The sequence below is a fragment of the Mus caroli genome, chromosome 19 (assembly GCF_900094665.2).
Source record: "Mus caroli chromosome 19, CAROLI_EIJ_v1.1, whole genome shotgun sequence".
Taxonomy (NCBI): Eukaryota; Metazoa; Chordata; class Mammalia; order Rodentia; family Muridae; genus Mus; species Mus caroli.
In genome coordinates, this window is record NC_034588.1 from 40538561 (window position 1) to 40558618 (window position 20058).

The 20058-nt window shown below is 47.2% G+C and overlaps 1 protein-coding gene across 2 annotated transcripts in view; it reads right to left on the reverse strand.

Moving 5' to 3' along the window:
• Dnmbp (dynamin binding protein) overlaps positions 1-20058 on the reverse strand; it is a 96150-nt gene that overhangs the window by 27192 nt on the left and 48900 nt on the right. Inside the window, exons 1-3 of one of the 2 annotated variants that reach the window (XM_021151806.2) lie at positions 15192-16692; positions 932-1125; positions 276-375 (exon numbers count right to left, since the gene is read on the reverse strand). In XM_021151806.2, coding sequence (XP_021007465.1) covers positions 276-375; positions 932-1125; positions 15192-16341 — 1444 coding nt within the window. In that variant the 5' untranslated portion in view covers positions 16342-16692. Of the gene's footprint in view, positions 1-275; positions 376-931; positions 1126-15191; positions 16693-20058 lie in introns of those variants that run through there. The other variant, XM_021151805.2, reaches the window with a different exon arrangement.

Genomic DNA, 20058 nt, shown 5'->3' on the forward strand with positions numbered 1-20058 from the left:
AGAGAATTGATATATAAGTTTCTTTTTTAAAAAAATACCATTACTATAGTATATTCTGATATTTTCTATTTATCTTATTGAAAAATAATGACTGTGGCCCACTAAGTTGATTACATAACCCTTCTGTCTGAAAACATCATACTGTGTGATACCAACATCAAAGCTGACTGAGGTAAAAGAGAAAACAGGTAAAATGTCATTTCCCTATTATATCACCTCGGAAGGGCCCCCTTCTTCCACCACACCTGGGACCAAACAATCGCATGAGCTCATACCTACAGCATCGCTGATTTCCAAGGCCGCCAACAATTGCTTTGAGACTTTAATCACTGTTTGCATATTTCCAAAAAGTCCTTCAAAATCAATGTTTGGTACCTGAGCGAGAGGAACAGAGCGTCAAGATGCAGGGAGATGAAGTTAATGACATCACTCACATTAGGAACATTTCTCCAAGGTCATCTGCTTAACTTCTGCCTTGTTTCTATAACAAAGGCATCCCGAACCATCTCTAGTGTCATCCTTTGCCCCTAAGTTGTAGTCTGGCTCCAGAGTGTCCCCCTAGAGTTCACGCGTTAAAGACCTGGGGGTTACCAGGAGGTGGTTCTTTCAGCAGATGGGGACAACTTGGAGGAACGGACGTCACTGAGGAGCTAGCTGAGGCCCCGCCCCTTCTCACTCTGCTTCCGGGATGCCAGGATGGAGCTGCCGCACTGCGATTCGCAGCGCCACAGGTTCAAAAGCAACAGCGCCAACCAACCACAGGCCAAAACCTGAAACTGTGCCAAGGTAAGTCTGTCCCCGTTTTCTGTGGTTCTTTATTCCCTCATCACTGAGCCGCTCAGTCTGTAATTATGGTACTGCAGTAGAAGACAGCCTCGTTCCAACCCCAACACTTCAGGTGTAAAGGGTCGGGCTGCCTCTCATCTCCTACCTGTGCCTGCTGCAGGGGCACCATGACCCTCTCAATGCACATCTCCAGATCCCGGATGTAGTCTTTCTCCGTCTGCAAAAGCTCAGCCACCACCTTGGCTCTCTTCTCCAGCATCCTCTGCTCTGGCTTTTCAGTGGACACAGACCCAGAGGGGGCTGCCAGGGATGAAGACTGGGAAGAGAGGAGCGTCATGTCTGGAAGGGGAAGGAGGATGGTCAGGAGCTGTGTGAAAGGACGACTCTCCAGCACTTAGAACCAGGAAGCAGTGTTCTAGCCCCCCCCCACCCCCGGGGGGCTTTCCCGACTGAGGACAGCTACTGTAAACACTGGCGGGGAGCTCTGCAAACTCTCTCCGCAGGGATATCCTCCCAAGTATGCAGGATCCTTTTCATCTTGTCCTGGAAAGAAGCCTGACCACCTAACAATGCACGGCCTGCTAGCTCTCTGTAAAGTCGAAAGGAAGACCAGCCTTATCGAGAACTAATTTTATTTAATCAGATATAAAACCCTCTCTATAAGCTCTGCAGCAAAGCTACCAAGCTGGGGAGTGAGGACATTGATACAGCGTGTTAGGAATATTAATCTGGGGCAGTGGGATGGCTCGACCTGTAAATCCACTTGCTGCTAAGCCTGAGGACCGGAGTTTCTTCCCTGGGACCCACAGGGTAGAAGGGAGAGACCTGACTCCCTTACGTTGTCTTCAGAACTCTGCATGCTTGCTACTGTGGCACATGCTTGCCACACACATGCACACACAAAGAACATAAATAAATGTGATAAAAATGTTTTAAGCATTATGAGAAAATTACAGGCAGAACAACTTAATATTAAAAAAAAAAAAAGAAATATTATGAGAAACACATAACAGTGCCAACTTGGGGGGAGGGGGCTCTCTGGGAGCCTGAAGGACAGCCCGGTCTAGAGAGCAAGTTCCAGTCTACCCAGGGCTAGCCATAGCGGGACGTTTCCTGAAGAAGAAAAACAATTCTTCCCATTAGCACTTAGAGCTCCTGGCACTTGGATGCACAGAAGAAGGCACATGAAGAAATGAGAAAACGTTTGCTCATTTAAGAAACTGAAATGAAAACAAACAGAAGATGGCCGTGGAGTGGTCTCCGCCCAGTTTCCTTCACATTCTAAGACTGATTTTAAAAATGACAAATTTGCTAAGTCAATACAGTATGCTGTCTGGGCACAATTCAAAGCCACAGAAACAGTTCATGCGTCTGGCCTTTCAGCCAGACTGGATTCTCCAAAAATCTTTCCTGCTGCCCCTAATCCTAAAAAGTTAGGAATGTCAGTGTTTACAAATGGGGGCGGGAGACATCTTGCATTGCAAAGCAAGGAGGTCCTGGCAGAGGCACAGGGGGAGGGGGAGAGGGAGATCTTAACAAAGACAAGGCAGCCAGGGAAGGGCAGCCTGCCCAACCAGGACAACTTCAGTATCAAAATTAAGTTAGCTCCAATGCATTATAATCCAGTGAATCAAACAGGAACTGGGAGCCCACACCCTTAGCACACATGATGGGGATGAAGTCTCTCTCTGGGTGGAAGTCAAATTGCAAGATCCAGAAAAATGACAAGATTTTTTTTTAAAGAGCATCTTTTCAAGCAAATTATCAGTAGAGGATAGGTGTGGTATGCGTGCCTCTGACCCCAGCCAGAGAATTCCAGGCCAAAAACAAGCAAGCAAACAAACAAACAAACAAAAAATCCAACTCATCAGTTGATGATGCTGGTAATAATGGTGGTATTGAGGTGATCAGGATATTTGCATAGTTTTACATTAATTATTATACATTACATGTTCATCCCAAAAACAAAACAAACAACAACAAAACATGCCTACACAGATGAGAAGGGATACCTTGACCCAGTAATCAAAATCAGGGTCACCAGTAAGGGGCAAATATGGCTTCCAGATAGGCCTGGAAACATCACACACCCCTTCTGCAGTATCCCAGTCACAAATGTTGGTTCTGAAATGAGTCTTGAGGAAAACATCAAACTCAAATTGAGAATGTATATTCTTCAAAAGGTCATTGTCATGGGATAAAGAATTCCGAGGACAGTGTTCAAGTATGACTGGCCATTCCCTGCTGGGTTGAAGAAGAAAAGTTCTAAACCCATCGTTGGGCAGGGCTGGAGAGCGGCTGCAGATTAGATAAATGACTAGATCAAGGTAAAATCTCCTGCAGTAGTGGTTCCCTACTGGTCTCAATAAATACCCATTCTCACTGCTAATAGTTTACTTGTGCCAGGCCCTGAGTTTTACCCCTACCAGGCACATATTGCACTCAATAAACTCTCAGATAAAAAAAACCAGAGAGAGAAAGGATGAAAACGTTAAATTTAAGAGTGTACGGGGAAGCCAGGCAGTGAGGGCACGCATCATTAATTCCAGCACTCACTCAGGAGGCAGATACAGGTGAATCTCCGAGTTGGAGACCACTCTACAGAGTGAGTTTTGGGACAGAGTGTAGGTAGGGCTACAGAGAAACCCTGCCTGGGAAAACCAGCCAACCAACCAATGAGTGCACAGGGAGTTCCTGGTACCACGACAATCTTTCTATAAATTGTATTATTCAATACATTTAAAAACAACATCCAACAACAGCTAATATCTTGCTTGAACCTTATGTCATGAAGAGTGGCAACATTTCACACATCCTTCTCATCCACCGCAGTCTATAGTATCGTTCAGAAATCAGCTGCTCCATACACACAGCTCGTTTATTGCTGTGCTGGGAATGGAGCCCAGGGGCTGGCCCACGAAAGACAGGTGCTTCCTCACCCCCAGCCTTGCAAGAAAATCCTTTAAATTAAATTGTTTGTTTTAAGTTCTCTTTGTGGCCAGACTTTGTGGTACTTGTCTAGGATTTTGGTTTAGTGTTTTTGTTTTGGCTTGTTGTTGTTGTTTGGTTTTTTGAGTTTTTTTTCTGTGTGGCCTTGGTTGTGCTGGATCTCGGATTTGCGTACCAGGCTGGCCTCGAACTCACAGAGATCCTTTTCAAAGGCATAGGCTGACAGCGCCCAAATTCAAAGTGACAGGTTCTTCTTATTCCCAAGTAGCTTAGATCTTGTTAGTGGCAAACTGACAAGAGAAACTCACTAACACTCTAAAACTCTCAAGAGAACACTTACCAATTTCAACCACATGGGAGATAACTTACAAATGGGAGCTAACTTACAAATTATATCCCCGAACTCACGTAATATGCCAAAGCTTTAGGGTTTGTGATAGTTAACATTGCTACTTCACAAATTATAAACCTAAGATTGGGGAGGCTGACTGGCTTGTCCAAGGTTCGGTGGAAACACCAGCTCTAGGAATATCCTAAAAAGATTAAGTCCAAATGCTATGCCTTTAATCCAGGGCCACTTTAACTGCACCCTTGCCTGGGCTCACAGGTGGAGCAGGCTGGGCGGGGCCTTTCTTCTTCAAGTCTTTAGCCTTAGAAACTTTCTCTCCTGGGAATCAAAGATCTACGACTCATCGTCCAAAAGCAGGCAGCCACACTAGGAGAGTCAGAGTTTATTTATATTAAAAGTGAGAAAACTGTATCCTAGCCATTTTTTTTCTTCCAACTTCTGTAATGGTGATGACACATTTATCTCCAAACTTCCAGAATGCTTCCCCCCCCGGCCCCCCCCAGACGGGCCCTTGGCTACTCAAGACAACAAACAAAACCAAGAAAACCCAAACCCCGTTATTTAATAATATAAAAGAATACTGTCTGCAAGCCTGCAGTTTCCTTGGTACCCCCCTGAGAATCTGACTCAGCAAAGCTGGAAGGGACCCAGAAATCTGATTTTTAACAAATCCCCAGAGACCTTCCCGCTCCACTGATCACCACTCTCCGGACAAAAATGTCTGCACTGAAATCACTCCAAATGTAAAACTTTTATCCCTTTAACCCACATACCTGCTATGAAAAAGTTCCATATACCATAGGGGTTGGGAGTGCCTCTCCGGGGTAGCGCTCTAGCCTAGGACGCTGGAGGCCAGACACTGATCAACACCACAACATGAACGAACAAAAAAATTCAGTATTCGAAAAACCAAATGAGAAGGCACTTCACTTTCAACTAGCTGCAGCAGTGACAGGCTCTGACCCTTACCGTGGGAGCCCCACAAAGGTTCACCTCTGGGCAAATTCCTCGTCTGTAAAACGAGGAGAAGAACACCTGTTTTGCTGAGTCCTTGGGGGAATTAAACACCGTAACTCAACAAAAGGTAGTCTTTTTCCCACGGTGGGTGAGACACTGCCGGCAGCACCAGACCAGGGTGGGGTACACAAACTAGAAAAATGCCCTGGGCATTGGTTCAAAAACCCTACTTTCCTATAGGGAAAAAACCTACTTTCCTATAGGGACAAAATCTGAAAATGAGCAAGCATGAGAAGTGAGGTTCCCCATCAGCCTACCAAAAAGTAACTCGGGCGGACCAGCGGGCACTTTCTTCTTCAGGGGCTGCAGCTGACTGTACGAATTTAGTGGTTTAAAGCAAGCCAAAGAAAGTATTTGCAGGGTTTGGGGATGGTTGCTCCGCTTCCCGCCACTCCCCCCCCCACCCCCCAACAAAAGCCAGTTCTCTACTGGTCAGCCCGCAACCCCCAGATTCATTTCCACCAGCGGGTGGACCCATAGCCGCGTCCAACTGACAAAGTCAGATGCAAAACCAGGGCCTGTTCCCTTGCCAAGAGAGAGGTCTGCTGTGCACCGGAGGGGAAGCCCAGCGCGCCCGCCCTCGCCCCGGGTCCCACGCCACGCTCTCAGCACCGGGGTCCCCACCATACCTGCAGCCCCGAGGCCCCGCGCGCCAACGTGCGAGGATCAACAGAGGAGCCGATCTTTCCCAGCACCCAGAAAGCGCCTTAGCCCCGCCAGGGCCCACCAAACAGGGTCGGCCCATCCCCCGGCTTCCCGAATTTCCCTCTGAATCGCCCCAGGCACGCAGACACTACCGCGGGGCTGGTGGTAAAGGATGGAGCCGGACTCCATCCCGGCTGGACCAAGCCCCGCGCCTGCGCGCAACCCTTTCCTTGCTGGTCGCTTTCGCTTAAAGCCCTGGAAATTCCTGCTATTAGCTCTTGCCTTTTCAGCCATCTGCTAAACTTCGTTTGGGGAAGCTGTCATTTCCCTGGAGTAATAAACATCAAGGCAGCACTGTCTGCCCAGGTGATACCTTCACTCTGCCCTGGTCTTGCCAAGGGGACCTCCCCCTCTCTGCTGTAGGTGCTACTCTAAGGGGGCCAACAGGTTTCAGGTGCGCAGGTGTTAGGGCAGTCAGAATCCAGAACTAGGGTGATTGGCACCTGGAGCCCCTTCACATATTACAAACATTCACACTTTAAAGGAATCTTGGGAGAAGAAGCCTCCAATGTGACATTCTGTGAACAAATGAAGAGGGAAAAGTGCCGGGGTGGGGCGGGGGCGAGGATGAAAGAAAAACATTGCCACATATTTCTAAATACACGCAAATAAAATGTAAGTGTTCAGAGAAAGTTCTGGAAGGCGGAGCATATCAATTTCATCATCGAGTCCTTCTCGGGGAAGTTGAGAGCAAAGGGCATCTGAATGCAAGGTACTTTTGAAATTTTGCTGAATATTGGGGCTGGAACCCAGGGCCTGGTGCATCACTAGCTAGCATTCCACCAACCAACCGAGTTATACTGCCAGCACCCAGCAGAGATTTTGTGGCGTTACAAAAGAGCTTAATGAGTTGTTAGGAGGAAAACAAAGCAAACAAAACCTAACAAAAAAAACCTAACAAAGTGATGTTCCAAGAAGTCAGTTTCACTGTAAGGTGAAACTCTAGGCAGCCAAAGACACTGCCTTCAGTGGCCCCTCCCAGAACTGACAAGTGCCCGCCTCCCCAGGCTGCTAGGTGAGCCACTGCTTCCCTCCACCCTTGAAGGAGCACCTTTGAGTTTTTAAAATTTATTTAAACAGATATTTATATGGCGCTTAGGAGCCGTGGCAAACACTGCTACAGCCGCCTGCCACCTCTAACAACCCTGCAGCCACCGCCACCGTCATTACTGATGGCTGATGGTAGAGAAATGGAGTAGCCAGCTCAGAACTGGGAGGGGGCTCCCCGTGGGCTGGCTGCCTTGGTTTTACAGCTGCTGCTTTTCCTGCCAGTTGGGACCCAGACGACGCCACCTTTGGGTTTTGGAGGCCTTCTGACGGCTAAGGATGAAGGAGGGCAGTTTTAAAGTCGAATTCTATACAGTCCTCACAGCCCCAAGTCAGCCGGCACAACTGCGCAGTGATGCACTTGGTACAGATCAAGTGCCTGTCTGGTAAACGCAAACTGTAAAGTCTGTCTAGTAAAGCAAACTGTAAACCCATCGGATAAAATCCGATCTGGAGCAGAGTGAATATTCACTGACATTCCAGAGATTACAACAGAAGCCATGTGGGAGAAGGGGCGAAAGGAGAGGCCTTTCATTTTAAAACCTAAAAGACCAGCAAAGAGAAACATGGACAGTAGATAAATTTTCTCCAGCTCTTACTTTTAGAAGGCTTTTTGTTTATTTAGTTATAGAAGTACTAGAACTTGAACCCAGGACCTCAAACCCTACCTTCAGACAGTTCAAACAGGCCTTTTAACACAGGGGTTCACTTTTAGGGATTTATTGTGTTAATGATTGGATGAGCGCACACTCATCTGAGATCAGAGATAGTTAGCAGATATGTAAGCGCACTTGCAGCTTTTGCACAGGACTCAGGCTGGGTTCCCAGCACTCACGTGGTACCTGACAACCCTAACTGCACCTCCAGGGCCTCCGGCGCCCCCTTCTGGCCTCTGTGGACATTGCATGCATGCGATGCCAAGGTACACACAGAGGCAAAACACCAATACATACTAATTTTGTTTTTACTAAATACAAAATAAAGCTTTAAAAAAAAAAACAACAACAAAGCTTAGAAACCATCTAAACAGAAACAGCCAAATGTTCCTCCAAAGCAGCCTGTCTAAATAAATGATGGTGTATCCATATTACAGCCATTAAGATTTCTCTATAGGGACGGGATGAGGCTCATTCTGTAGAGAGCTAACTGAGGATGTGCAAGCCTTGAGTTTGAGCTCCAGCACTCACAACCCCAGGTGTGGTGCTGCAAAGCTGTAAATTCCAACATTCCAACGGCAGAGGGTGGAGAATCAGAAGTCTGGGGTCATCCTCAGCTACACAGTGAATCTGAAGCTGCCCCGGGATACAGGAGACTTTATTCCAATGGAGAAGGGGCTGGGCATATAGATGTATAGGTGCCTATGTACTAATACACAATGATATTTAATGTGTGTTGCTGAAAACAATCAGGAAACAAACCAGCTTATGAAAGAACTGTGGTTTTGGTTAAAAGGGAAGTTTGTCTTTTTAATTTTAATTAAAATTTTAATTTTGTTGATTCTTACTTATCTCCTGTTTGTGTGTGTGTGTGTTATTGTTGTTATTGTTGTTGTTGTTCTACAGGTTTGCCAACTGCATGTAAATATACAGAGGCCAGAAGGGGATATCAGGGCCTCAGAAACTGGAGTTAGAGGTGGCTGTGAGCCATATAGAATGGTGCTGGGAACTGAACCTGGGTCCTTTGTGCCCTTAACCACTGAGCTATCCCTCCACCTCCCAGGAAAGGTACTTGAAATGCATATATTTGAAAAAGTGTGGAAATTGTGACTTTTTGATGTATGCATAATATCAATGTCTCTCACACACACCCAAACTCAATAAAGTGGGGGAAGGATGTTTGCTGTCTCTTAAGTGTATTCTACCACTAACAGTCAATTACTTTGTAAATCTGACTCAAACATTTTTTTCACTTAACACTCTGGGGTGTCTTTCCTAATAATCTCTTGAAATTGATGACAAAACAGGCCATAGAACACTACTGAACCGGGAAACACACACCTTGTAAAGGGAAAGACAGCAGCGAAGCCATCTTGGCTTGTCCTCCTCAGTGTCTGTGTAGATGCAGCCCGTGCAGTGAGCCCGCAGAGGAAGCAGCCTCGAATCTGCTCTTCCTCACTGCACGCCCGCCTGGAGGACTTATAAATCCTGGTTTTCTATATCCCCACGCCTGGCCCCAGCCCACCGACCCAGCCCACCGACCCAGCCCAGCCCCCATTCTTTTCCTTCAGGACCCACTTTACTTCTGTCTGGAGGCAGCTTGCCCTTTCTCTGCGAGACTGTCCGACTGGGCTCACTGTCTTCTTCGGGGATGATGGGAAACTTTTTAGAGATCGCTACACTTCAGCGCTGATTCTACTTCATCTTAGGGCCGTAAATCCCAACAGCATCAGACACCCCCAACCCCCAACCCCTACCTTTGTTTGTCAGGGACTGGCTGGCGGCTTAGGCCTTTAACTGGGAGAAAATTCCTGCAGGGACAGATTCTTGGAGCTAGCTAGGAGCCAAGCCCTCCACACGCTGTTCTCCTGGCCCCTTATCCACGTTCCTATCTAGAATCCAGTGCTGGGCTGTAAGTCTGCAATTTATTGCACCAAAGACTGCAAGGAGCAACTGAGACGCCATTTCTGAACATGCTCCAGGTGAAGGGAGCCATGGGAGGCTTCGGGCTGGGTTACTTTTTAGTTTCTAGGTAGAAGTAAAGCAATGTGTCAGAGATAGGTGATTTACTTGAAACACATCACCACTGCTTAGTGAGAGGCTCTTGAGACGTGGAGAGAAGGGGTACACCCTGCTTTTCCCAGGACTTGAGTTCAGTTCCCAGCACTCACTTCTGCTAGCTCGCTGGTCCTTATAACTCCAGCTCCACGGGATGTGACAGACTCTTTTTGGATTCTGCTGGTACTGTGGTCACAAACCCACAAACCCACACACATAGGCATATAGCTTTAAAAAAGTACAAATAAAATCTTTTTTAAAATTCTAATAGAATTTTTGTATCAGGCAATAAAACTGTTTTTTTCTTTCTTTTTATTATTTTGTTTGTTTGCTTGCTTGCTTGTGTAGCCTATGCTGGCCATGAACTTACCAGGTTGCTAAGACTGGCTTTTCACTCCTGGTCCTTTGGCCTTTACCTTCCAAGTGCAGGGATTGCAGACATGCAGCACTGTGCACAGCTAAAGCAAACCTCAGGGGAAGATTGCACTGGCCTGGAACTCAGCATTCTTCCTGCTCTCGTCTCAGAAGTACTGACATTACAGGCGCGCGCGTGCCAGTGTTAATCGATCTTTTTGCTGGAGGTCACACCTGGCTTCTTCTGTCCCACTCGGTGAACCCACACTTTGGTTTATATTTGGTGGCTTGCTTGCTGATCATATAGAAGGATGTGTCACTTTTAACAGCCTACCCCATGGTGGAGCTATCCAGGTAGTGTGAGCTTAGAGCCGCTAGTCACATCACATCCACCATCAGGAAACCGGAGAGATGAAGACCGCTTACATTGTAACATGGTCTTGAGCCCATGGGAGCGAGGGATGGGAAGTTGTGGCTGAGAAGAGATGTGCATAGGCTAGAAACGTCCCCGTGAGTAAAAGCATCTAACTTACAAGCCTGAAGCCTGACTTTGATCCCTTGCCTCTGCAAAGAGGTGGCGGGCGTGAGCCAACCCCACAAAGTTGTTCTCTGACCTCCACATGCCACCCTAATAATAAATTTAAAAATTATATAGACTATTAACCTTTAAAAGGGAGTGGTATGTGTAGGTGTTGAATTGGCAAGGGGTGGGGCTGTGGCCGTTAGTGTTAATCATCAGCTCAACAGAGTATACTGTCTTTGGGACAACAGGACTCTGACATCTTAATCTTATTGATTGGTGTGGGAGACCCATCTTCACTGAGGGTAGGACCATTTCCTGGGTTGGGAATTCAGCACTGTATAACACTGAGAAGATCGGAGAATCACTAAGGCACGTGCTGCACTGTTTCCCCTTCTGACCGTGGACACAATGACCATTTCCTGGGGGAGGGGTGCAACTGTGGATACAATACAACCACACACTTCAAGCTCCTGCTGCCTCGGTTTCCCTATTTTGACAGTTCAGTACCTTGAACTGTCAGCTAGAATAACCCTTTCCTTTTTAAAGTTGCTTTTGTTAGAGTATTTTATCCCTGTAACAGGAAAAGAAGCGCACACTCCCTGTAACAAGCCCCATGCCTCTGCTGCTCTGTGCCCCACCCGCTACCAAAGCTGAATCTCTCTGCTCGGCTTCCTGCCTGTTGTGTGCTCTGCATGTGTGCTCTGCCCCCTGTCTCTAGGACTTCCCTCTCTTCTAAGTTTGTTTAAGCAGAATGAATCCAGTCTTCTGGCTTCAGCCCTGGTAATGAAGCAGAAGTGCTGGTCTGAGCGAATGCAAGTGCCTTCTGATCGAGGCTCTGAGCTGCCTTGGTGTGCGTGCTTCCTCCCCTCTCATTAATTAGGCAGTTTGGATTTGAGTACACACACACACTCACACATACATAAAACATGCTTTTTGACAATACTAGATGTGTTTTAAAATTTTACCATTAACTCTTATTTTAGTTAGATGTAGTGGATCACCCCTGTAACCCCAGCACTTGGGGGCTAGAGGGAGGCTGAGGCAGAAAGATTGCTGTGAGTTTAATGTGAGTCTAGACTATATAACAAGTTCTAGGGCTAACCTGGCTTGAGAATCTGAGAGAAACCAACTCAATACAACAGTAAAGAAGCAACAACAAAAGCCAGGCATAGTGGCAATGGACTTAATCCTAGTACTCGGAAGGCAGAGGCAGGAAGAGGAGGAGCCAGCCTGGGCTACATACTAAGTTCCAAGCCAGCCAGGGCTACATAGACCCTGTCTCAAAACAAGCAAATAAACAGAAAGCAACAAACAAAAAAGGGGGAGGGGAAGCTCGCCGCTTTTATTTTTCAGAAGTGTTGGTTGCAGCTCACTAGATCTACTAAATACACTTTAAGACCCAATCACGAGTGCTGGAGAGCGGCTCAGCAGTTAAGACAACTCGTTGCTCTTGCAGAGGAGCTGGGTTTGATCCTTAGCACCCATGTGGTGGCTCCCAGCCACCTGTGATCTCCCAGTCCAGGAGATCTGACGTCATCTGACGCATGGGTCACAGACATACATACAGGCAAAACACTCATACATAAAGAAATAAGATAACCCAATTGTGAGAGTTACCCATTACTTATTAGAAACATTAGATCTGTTGGCATGAAGGGTCCTTCTAGAATTAATATAAAAAGACCCAGTCATGGCTCTCTCCCAACCTGGAGCCTTAGCCTCGGCCCCCACACAGTCCTGCTTTCAGATTCGTCTCTGTAAGGTCACTTACATCAACACAGGTAACATGGAATTTGAGACCCAGGATTTGACACACCAGGCCCTTTCCTGTCATAGCCAATTACATTCTTAGCAAGCATGAAACCTTAAAGATAACCAGCCGGTGGCTTCTGTCCTGCTGACCTTCCTAATTAACAGCTGATAACTAATTAACAGCCCCAGACCCGGCATTAAACCCATAATTATATGTAGGCATGACGAAACAATCAAAAGCAACAGAAACCGAAGAGGACGTGACTCAAAACAAGAAAATGCAACTCGGCCACATTTGTATTTACACTTTTGCTCCCTGAGACAGTTGCCAGCCTTTGACAAGTAAGGGAATATATTAACAGAAGACAGCCAACAAGTAGCCTGGACCAGAAGTCAAAGTTCCAGTTGTAGGCCAGAAAAGGGGCTAGGTAGAAGGGAGGACTCGCCACTGAGGGGAAGACCCCAACACCTATGGAGAAATCCCCTCAAATCCTATGCACGCCAGTGAAGACAGCCTCTCTGTGAGGAGCTTCACCCTCCTCCGTTTTCATAGAAACCTGACACTTCAAGAGAGAAGGCCTCCTAAATTCAGGGACCACACCTTAGGGCCAAGGTCCAAAACTAAAACAGACTGGACCCAACCGCCCCAAGACAGAGGTGCACAGAGAAGGAACCGGCTAGGCCTTCGGTGAGAGGAGGGGAGAGAGCAGGGGAAAGGCCTGGCCTCTGGCTTGCAAGGGGCTGAGTACAGCTACAAAGTAACTACATCTCTGGTGGATGGATGGGAGGGATGGGACCTGGAAGGGAAAAACTGATGGAATGTCTCACCCTTAAAGCTGAAGTGTTTGTAAATATCCATCCAACAGGAGCAGTGTCTATAAATCTGTGGCTTGGGGACATCGAGTGACAGTCTAGTGGGGCGCTCTGTAAGGGGAAGGGGAGTCAGTGGAACACACACACAAACACACACACGTGTATACGCACTTACTATATTTATTCCAGACATGTGAGCAATATCTTTTTAAAACATTTTTTTAAATGTGTATGCATGTTTTGCTTGTATGTTTATGTGTGCTCCATACATGCCCGGTGCTCACAAAGGCCAAAAGGGGGCGCCTGTTACTCTGGAAATGGAGTTACAGGAGGTCAGGAGCCATGATGGTGCTTGGAACTAAACCTGAGCCCTCTGCAAGAGCAGCAAGATTTCTTAACCGCTGAGCCAGCCCCATGGATAATAAATATCATGGCTTAGCCAAGACAGAATCTGAAGCTCAGAGAATCTAAGCAATTTGCCTAAAATGACACAGTTGGTAAATTCTGGGGCTGAGATTTGAACTCAAGGCACGCCCACTCTAACACTTGGTTTCCTCCCGCAGTGCCTGCTGTTGCTAGGTAACGCGCTGTAAAGGTCACGGCTGGTACTCAAAGACCAGCACAATAGAGGAGCCTAGAGAGGTCTATGGAGGATGAGCTCTGACTTCAAGCTGCCATCAGACACAGAGATGTCATAAGAGACACAGAGAGCCCCACGAGGAACCCCCAGGGACACAAAAACAGAGCCATGAAAGTACAAAGGGTAAGGTAGAAGCAAGCCAGTTTCAGAGAGATCAGAGGGCACGTTACAGCACACTAAACAATAAACAAACACCCTGGTGATAGGAAGCGTCCAACAATAAGGAACTGCAGGTAGGGAACAAAGTTCACCTACGGCTGGGGGAGAGGGAAGCGGGGCAAATCCCAGCCCAAGGGGGGGGGGGATCACAGTTAGACTTTTCTCTCTTGAGTTGTGAGGAATTTAGATGTCACCTCATCCAGATCATTAATTCACAGAAAGAAAAGAAGAAAGATTAGCTGCTGAATTCCTCAGCCTCCTGACTGAAGCCAGGCTTGATTTCATTTTTATCTTTGTAAGAGCAGATACATGGAGCCAGCTTTGTCCAAAGAGTGGCTTGGAAATTTTAAGTTCTATCAAGCCGAGGAGCATGGGATAAAGACTGTGCAGGAGGAGTGGTGTGTGTGTGTGTGTGTGTGTGCGTGCGTGTGTGTGTGTGTGTCTGTATGTCTGTGTGTTTGTGTGTGTTTGTATAAAATGCTGGCAGCACATCTGGGGTTGAAACGGAACAGGAGTTTATCTGTTTGGTCTTTGACGACTCCAGAACAAACCTAAGCAGGAACCATTCTGTGGAAGCCCTGAGTGAGAAAGGAAGGCGGGTATGAGGGTGTCTTCCAGATCATTCCCTCTCTCCAGTTCCATCCCTGATCCTCTAACCATAACCAGGACCCCGGTGTCACAACTGTTTAGAACAACACAGGCTGTTTAGCCTGAGAAGAACACAACATATGAACAAGTTTATCAAATAATGTACCGAAGACAAAAAGCATGAGGAGTCCGTGTGATCAGACTCCTGACATTCCCACTCTGCAGATCACTGAGTGAAGGCTGTAGGGACGAGAGGGTGTGCACCCATCCAAATAGGCACAAGGCATGGTGACAAACTGAAATCCACCCCTGGATCCCACTGGAGTTCATTATGCCAGCCTTACTGTCGAGAAAAGAAGAGCCGATGGTGTAAGTCAACACTCTTTCCCACTACAGTCTAAAGAAGTTTAGGGACCGAGAGAAATTTGCCAGAAAGGTAATTTTTTTTGGGGGGGGGCACTAACACCATGATGACAATTGTGCTGTCCCTGCAAGAATAAAAACATTAGCATAAGGATGGAAAGAGGTTTGCAACTAGGGGCAGCTGACAACCAAGAGAGAAAAAAAAAAAAAAACTCCCACGAGAGGTTGTCTTGTTTGAGGGCCAGGCACATCATTTGTGACACTATGTGTAATGTCGCTCTGCAAGACACCAGGTCGGTCTCACGAAAACACATTCAGGGGGCCAAGGTTCTGAACATACATCAACAGGCATGGTCATGCTCCCCCATCCATGTAGCCCATTCCCAGGGTTCATTTCTCTCCCCCCAGAAGGCCGGCTGGACTCCTTCCTACCTTGAGGCTTCTTCCTTCTCTGCACAAACTCTGAGCGTCTCAGGGTGCTGGGAGCCGTGCGGCGGAAGCAGCTATTCCTTCCCCACGGCTCTGAACCAGGTAACGCTCTCATCTCCCCCGGGTGCCAGGGACTTTCTAGGGTAGGGGCCCCAGCAATCCCAAAGTGATGTTCGCCTTGCTCACTCCCAGGATGCTGCGGCAGACTTTCAGAGATGGCTCCTCTGCCTCTGGGGGTCCTCACTCCCAGTCTGTCAATGTCGTCATACTCCAAATCCTCTCCTCGATGGAGAGAAGAAACTTGTCTATAGCGATGAGACTCGGAGTTTGTAGAGGAGGTACCATCATAGCCTTTATTTTCTACATCAAAAGTAGCCAGATCCACGGGACAGTCGGCCTTTGCTTTGGGGTAGATTCTGTTACTTTGGCAAACCTTCCTGTCTTCTTCATAGTATCTAAGAAATTCTTCACCTCCTGTGACCCCATTCAAATCTGGACACTCCAGAGACTCGCCGTTGGTATAAGGCCCAGGAACGTGACACGAACTTGTGTGATCTCTATAATCTAAGTTAATTCCTTTATAATCCTCAAGACTGTAATTAAAATTCCTCAGGCCCATGTACCAGTTCTGAGGTTGATATAAATTCTCCAAAGAGTCACCCAAATCCCTGTAGCCATTCCTGTGTTTGGCTTTTTGCAGGTCCTTGGGATTATAAATCGGATCCTTACACTCTACACAGCCATTCACCGTCCCACATCCTCCAGCCTCCAGGATCCCAGCCGGGCTTCCCACAAGTGACCGCCTCTCTGTCCCAGGCCCGAGATTCATACACTCTATGTCTTCTCCATTCCTGGAAGCAGCAGAGCCTGCTGGGAAGAGACCCTCCTTTCCACTCCGATTTGTTTCTCCCGAGTCCATATAATCTGGTTCACTCTGCTCAAAATCCCAGTACCCACAATCCCTTTTTCTGTAGGGCCGATTCCGCCTTTTGGCCCGGCACGTAGCGTCCAGGCCATTTTCTGGGTGGAGCCCACCTGGGTCCGTAAGGCTCCTTTTCCGGAGGCTCCTGCAGTCTTCATACTCCCAACTGGAGCCCCGAGGCCCTTTCTGCTCAGCGACCCTTTCTGTCCCAATCTCACGTGTCTCACTCATGTTCAGTAGGAACTCGGACTTTGCTTCTCTGTTCCATGAGCTCGGGGTTGGGGTGAAACTCGAACAGGTGCAGTCTAGCCTAAGGCTGGCTCTGTCCTTAAAATGTCTCCCACAGCACCGGAGTCTTCCTGTTGCTCTGGCTGGAGCGCCAGGCTCTGTGGAGTCATTTCAACTTCAGGATCCAATCAGTGAGCTACTCTATCTTCTCCTCAGGGGCCAGGAGATAATTAGTAACTAGAATCCATGCGATTGGTGTTGGCAGTATTGTTGGTGTTTCCCTGAGCTGGTCAGACTGGCTTGGCTGCTTTATGCACTGAAGGTACAGGCATTCTGATGCCCTCAAGGTCTTGTAGAAAAAGTGATTGATGTGAAAGAGAAAAGAGCTCCCTTTCAGAGCCCAGGCTGGGGTCTTAGGTCAATCTGCAGCCTCACTTTCAGGTAGCCACTGGATGAAACTGGATGGGTACACTGGCAGCTCCAACAGGGCCTCTAGACCCCACCGAAAGCCGAGGCTCTCTTCTCTGAGGAGCACAGCTCCCCTGCCCTGAGGGTTTCGCTCCTGTGAGATTCCAGGAAACAGGCAGCACACACTCAAACCCCCAGCCACACAAGCTCTGGCTGCCAGAAGCCACCACACTGAAGGAAGAACAGGTTCTCCTATCACTTTCTCTGTTGTGTCAGTCACAGTGTGAAATGCTTTGTCCAGAGAGAGTTATGCCGTCTTTCCTTAGATACTCGTATCAGAAAGCATCAACACCATCCATCTTCTAAAATTATTTTCTATCCAAGCTATACACTATGTTTAAGAACTAAAGAATGTGGCTAGCCTCATAAAGGACGGCGTGGAAGTGCCTATGAGAATCCAGCAAGTTTCCAATGGACAGACAGAGAGACAGATGGACAGATAGACAGGCTGAAGATAGGTCTCACACATAAACACTGAGAAGAGAAATGCTCACTTGGGACATCACAAGAACTATACACTATAAAGCAAAAGCCATGGGCTGGAGAGAAGATGGCTCAGCGGTTAAGAGCACTGACTGCTCTTCCAGAGGTCCTGAGTTCAATTCCCAGCAACCACATGGAGGCTCATAACCATCTGGAATGGGATCTGATGCCCTCTTCTGCTGTGTCTGAAGACAGCTATGGTGAACTCACATACATAAAATACACAAATGATTCCTTTAAAAAAAAAAAAAGTAAAAAGCAGGTGGCATGTACTATGTAACAAATACAGTTAATGACAGCAACAGAGTCAAGCCTTCATGTGTTAGGAGAGGTTCCACCCTGGCCTCAATGGCTGCTCTTTGAGCTACCTGCTCCACCATTAGATATAAAGAATAGGATCTTTAGCTTTTTCTAACTCGTAGTGTTAGAGTGGTGTGAAGAACTCCGAGAGACTGGAGTAGTGTGCCCTGTCCTTAATTCAGTGTTTATCCTCTTACCTATAAACTGCACATTCCCTTCAGGGCTCAGCTGGTCCATCTACAAGATGGCCTCCATGACGCCTCGGAATCTTCCAGCTCTGGCAGCCCTCAGTTCTACTTTTCCTGCACAACTTCCTAAATGGATTCTTAAAAACTATGGGTGTCTTCCTTTGCTGGCTTGTGATACATACACACCAGGCAAGCACGCAGTTACTAATCTGGATCTCCAATCTTCCCTTTGATTTTGTTGTTGTTGCTTGAGACAGAAATCTGTATAGCTCTGACAGTCTTGGAACTCCATGAGTAGACCAGGCTGGCCTCAAACTCCCGGAGTCCTCCTCTCTACCTCCTGAGATTAAAGGTGTGCAGCATCATGCTGCCTCCTCTCTTTTTGAGAAAGGAGCTCACTAAGGTGCATAGGCTGGTGTTGAACTCACTCTGTAGCCCATACAGTCTTTGACTTTATAAGCCTCCTTCCTCAACCTATTGAGTATGTTCAGTTTTCAGGCCTGTGACACCATGCTTGGGTTTTGTCCACTATGGGATTCTCTTTAGTTCATCAAAACTTCTGATCTTCCCCTGAGATTCAGCCCATATGTTTCTTTCTCATGAATCTTTCCATCAGCAGCAGTGACAGTCCCAGCCATTCTGACTTCAGTGTGTGTGTGTATGTGTGTATATGTGTGTGTGTGCCTATGTGCATGTGCATATGTGTGTGTGCCTGGGTACATGTGTTTATGCACATTATATGTTGTGTGCCTATGTGCATGTGCATATGTGTGTGAGCCTGGGTACATGTGTGTATGCACATGTATATGTTGTGTGCCTGTGTGCATGTGCATATGTGTGTGTGCCTGGGTACATGTGTTTCTGCACATGTATATGTTGTGTGCCTGTGTGCATGTGCATATGTGTGTGTGCCTGGGTACATGTGTGTATGCACATGTATATGTTGTGTGCCTGTGTGCATGTGCATGTGTGCCTGGGTACATGTGTTTCTGGGTACATGTGTTTCTGCACATGTATATGTTGTGTGCATGTGTGCATGTGCATATGTGTGTGTGCCTGAGTACATGTGTGTATGCACATGTATATGTTGTGTGCCTGTGTGCCTGTGCATGTGTGTGTGTGCCTGGGTGCATGTGTGTATGCACATGTATAAGTTGTNTGTATATGTTGTGTGCCTGTGTGCCTGTGCATGTGTGTGTGTGCCTGGGTGCATGTGTGTATGCACATGTATAAGTTGTATGCCTATGTGCATGTATATATGTGTGTGTGCCTGTGTGCACATGTATATGTTGTATGCCTGTGTGCATGTGCATATGTGTGTATGCCTGTGTGCATGTGTGCATGTGTATATGTGTGTGTGCCTGGGTACATGTGTGTATGTGTGCAACTGAGTGAGCATGAACATGCATGTATAAACTATGGTGCTAGAAGTCAAAAAAGAAGTCGAGTTTGACTTTCAGTATCCTTCAACGTAAGCAAGCAGTTATTATTTTTACTACACATAAAGCAATAATCCAGTTGGATACAGTGAGGAATGGCTCTAATTCCAGCACTTGGCAGGCAGACTGGGAGTTCAAAATCATCTGGGCTAAACAGCAAGTTCAAAGCCAGTGTGAGCTCCATGAGACTCTGGGTGCTGGAATAACTTGGCTATGATCGCATATACTGCTACATGAAGCCAGGTCTGCTTGACATCATGCACCGGATAAAACCAGTTACACCTAACATGGACATTTTACCACATTACCATGCTCCCATGGTGCAGTTTAGCAACGAATGCTCCCCTGCCTATACTGCCACACCCTCATCTCCAGTCTTGACTTACATGACCTCCCCACACAAGGCATCTGCTCCCCCCGACCCCCCAGTACACCGCCATCCAGATCCCCACAGGAGCACACAGGACTGCTATGCTAACCGAGTCAGCAATCTCTAAAGTTAAGACGGTGATTTGCTCACCAAACAGGTAACACTATTTACCAGGACAACTTTATGCAGAACAACGGCAAAATATATAGAGAACTCACCAGACAACGAAGCTGGTTTTATTTTTATTTTTGAGACAGGGTCTCGCTATGTAGGCCAGGCTAGTTTGAAATCTTCTTGCCTCTGTCTCTTGAGTCCTGGGATTAAAGGAACTTGCCACTACATCTGGCTATTTGCCTGCCTGCCAGCCTCCTCTTCTTCTCTTCTCTTCTCTTCTCTTCTCTTCTCTTCTCTTCTCTTCTCTTCTCTTCTCTTCTCTTCTCTTCTCTTCTCTCCTCTCCTCTCCTCTCCTCTC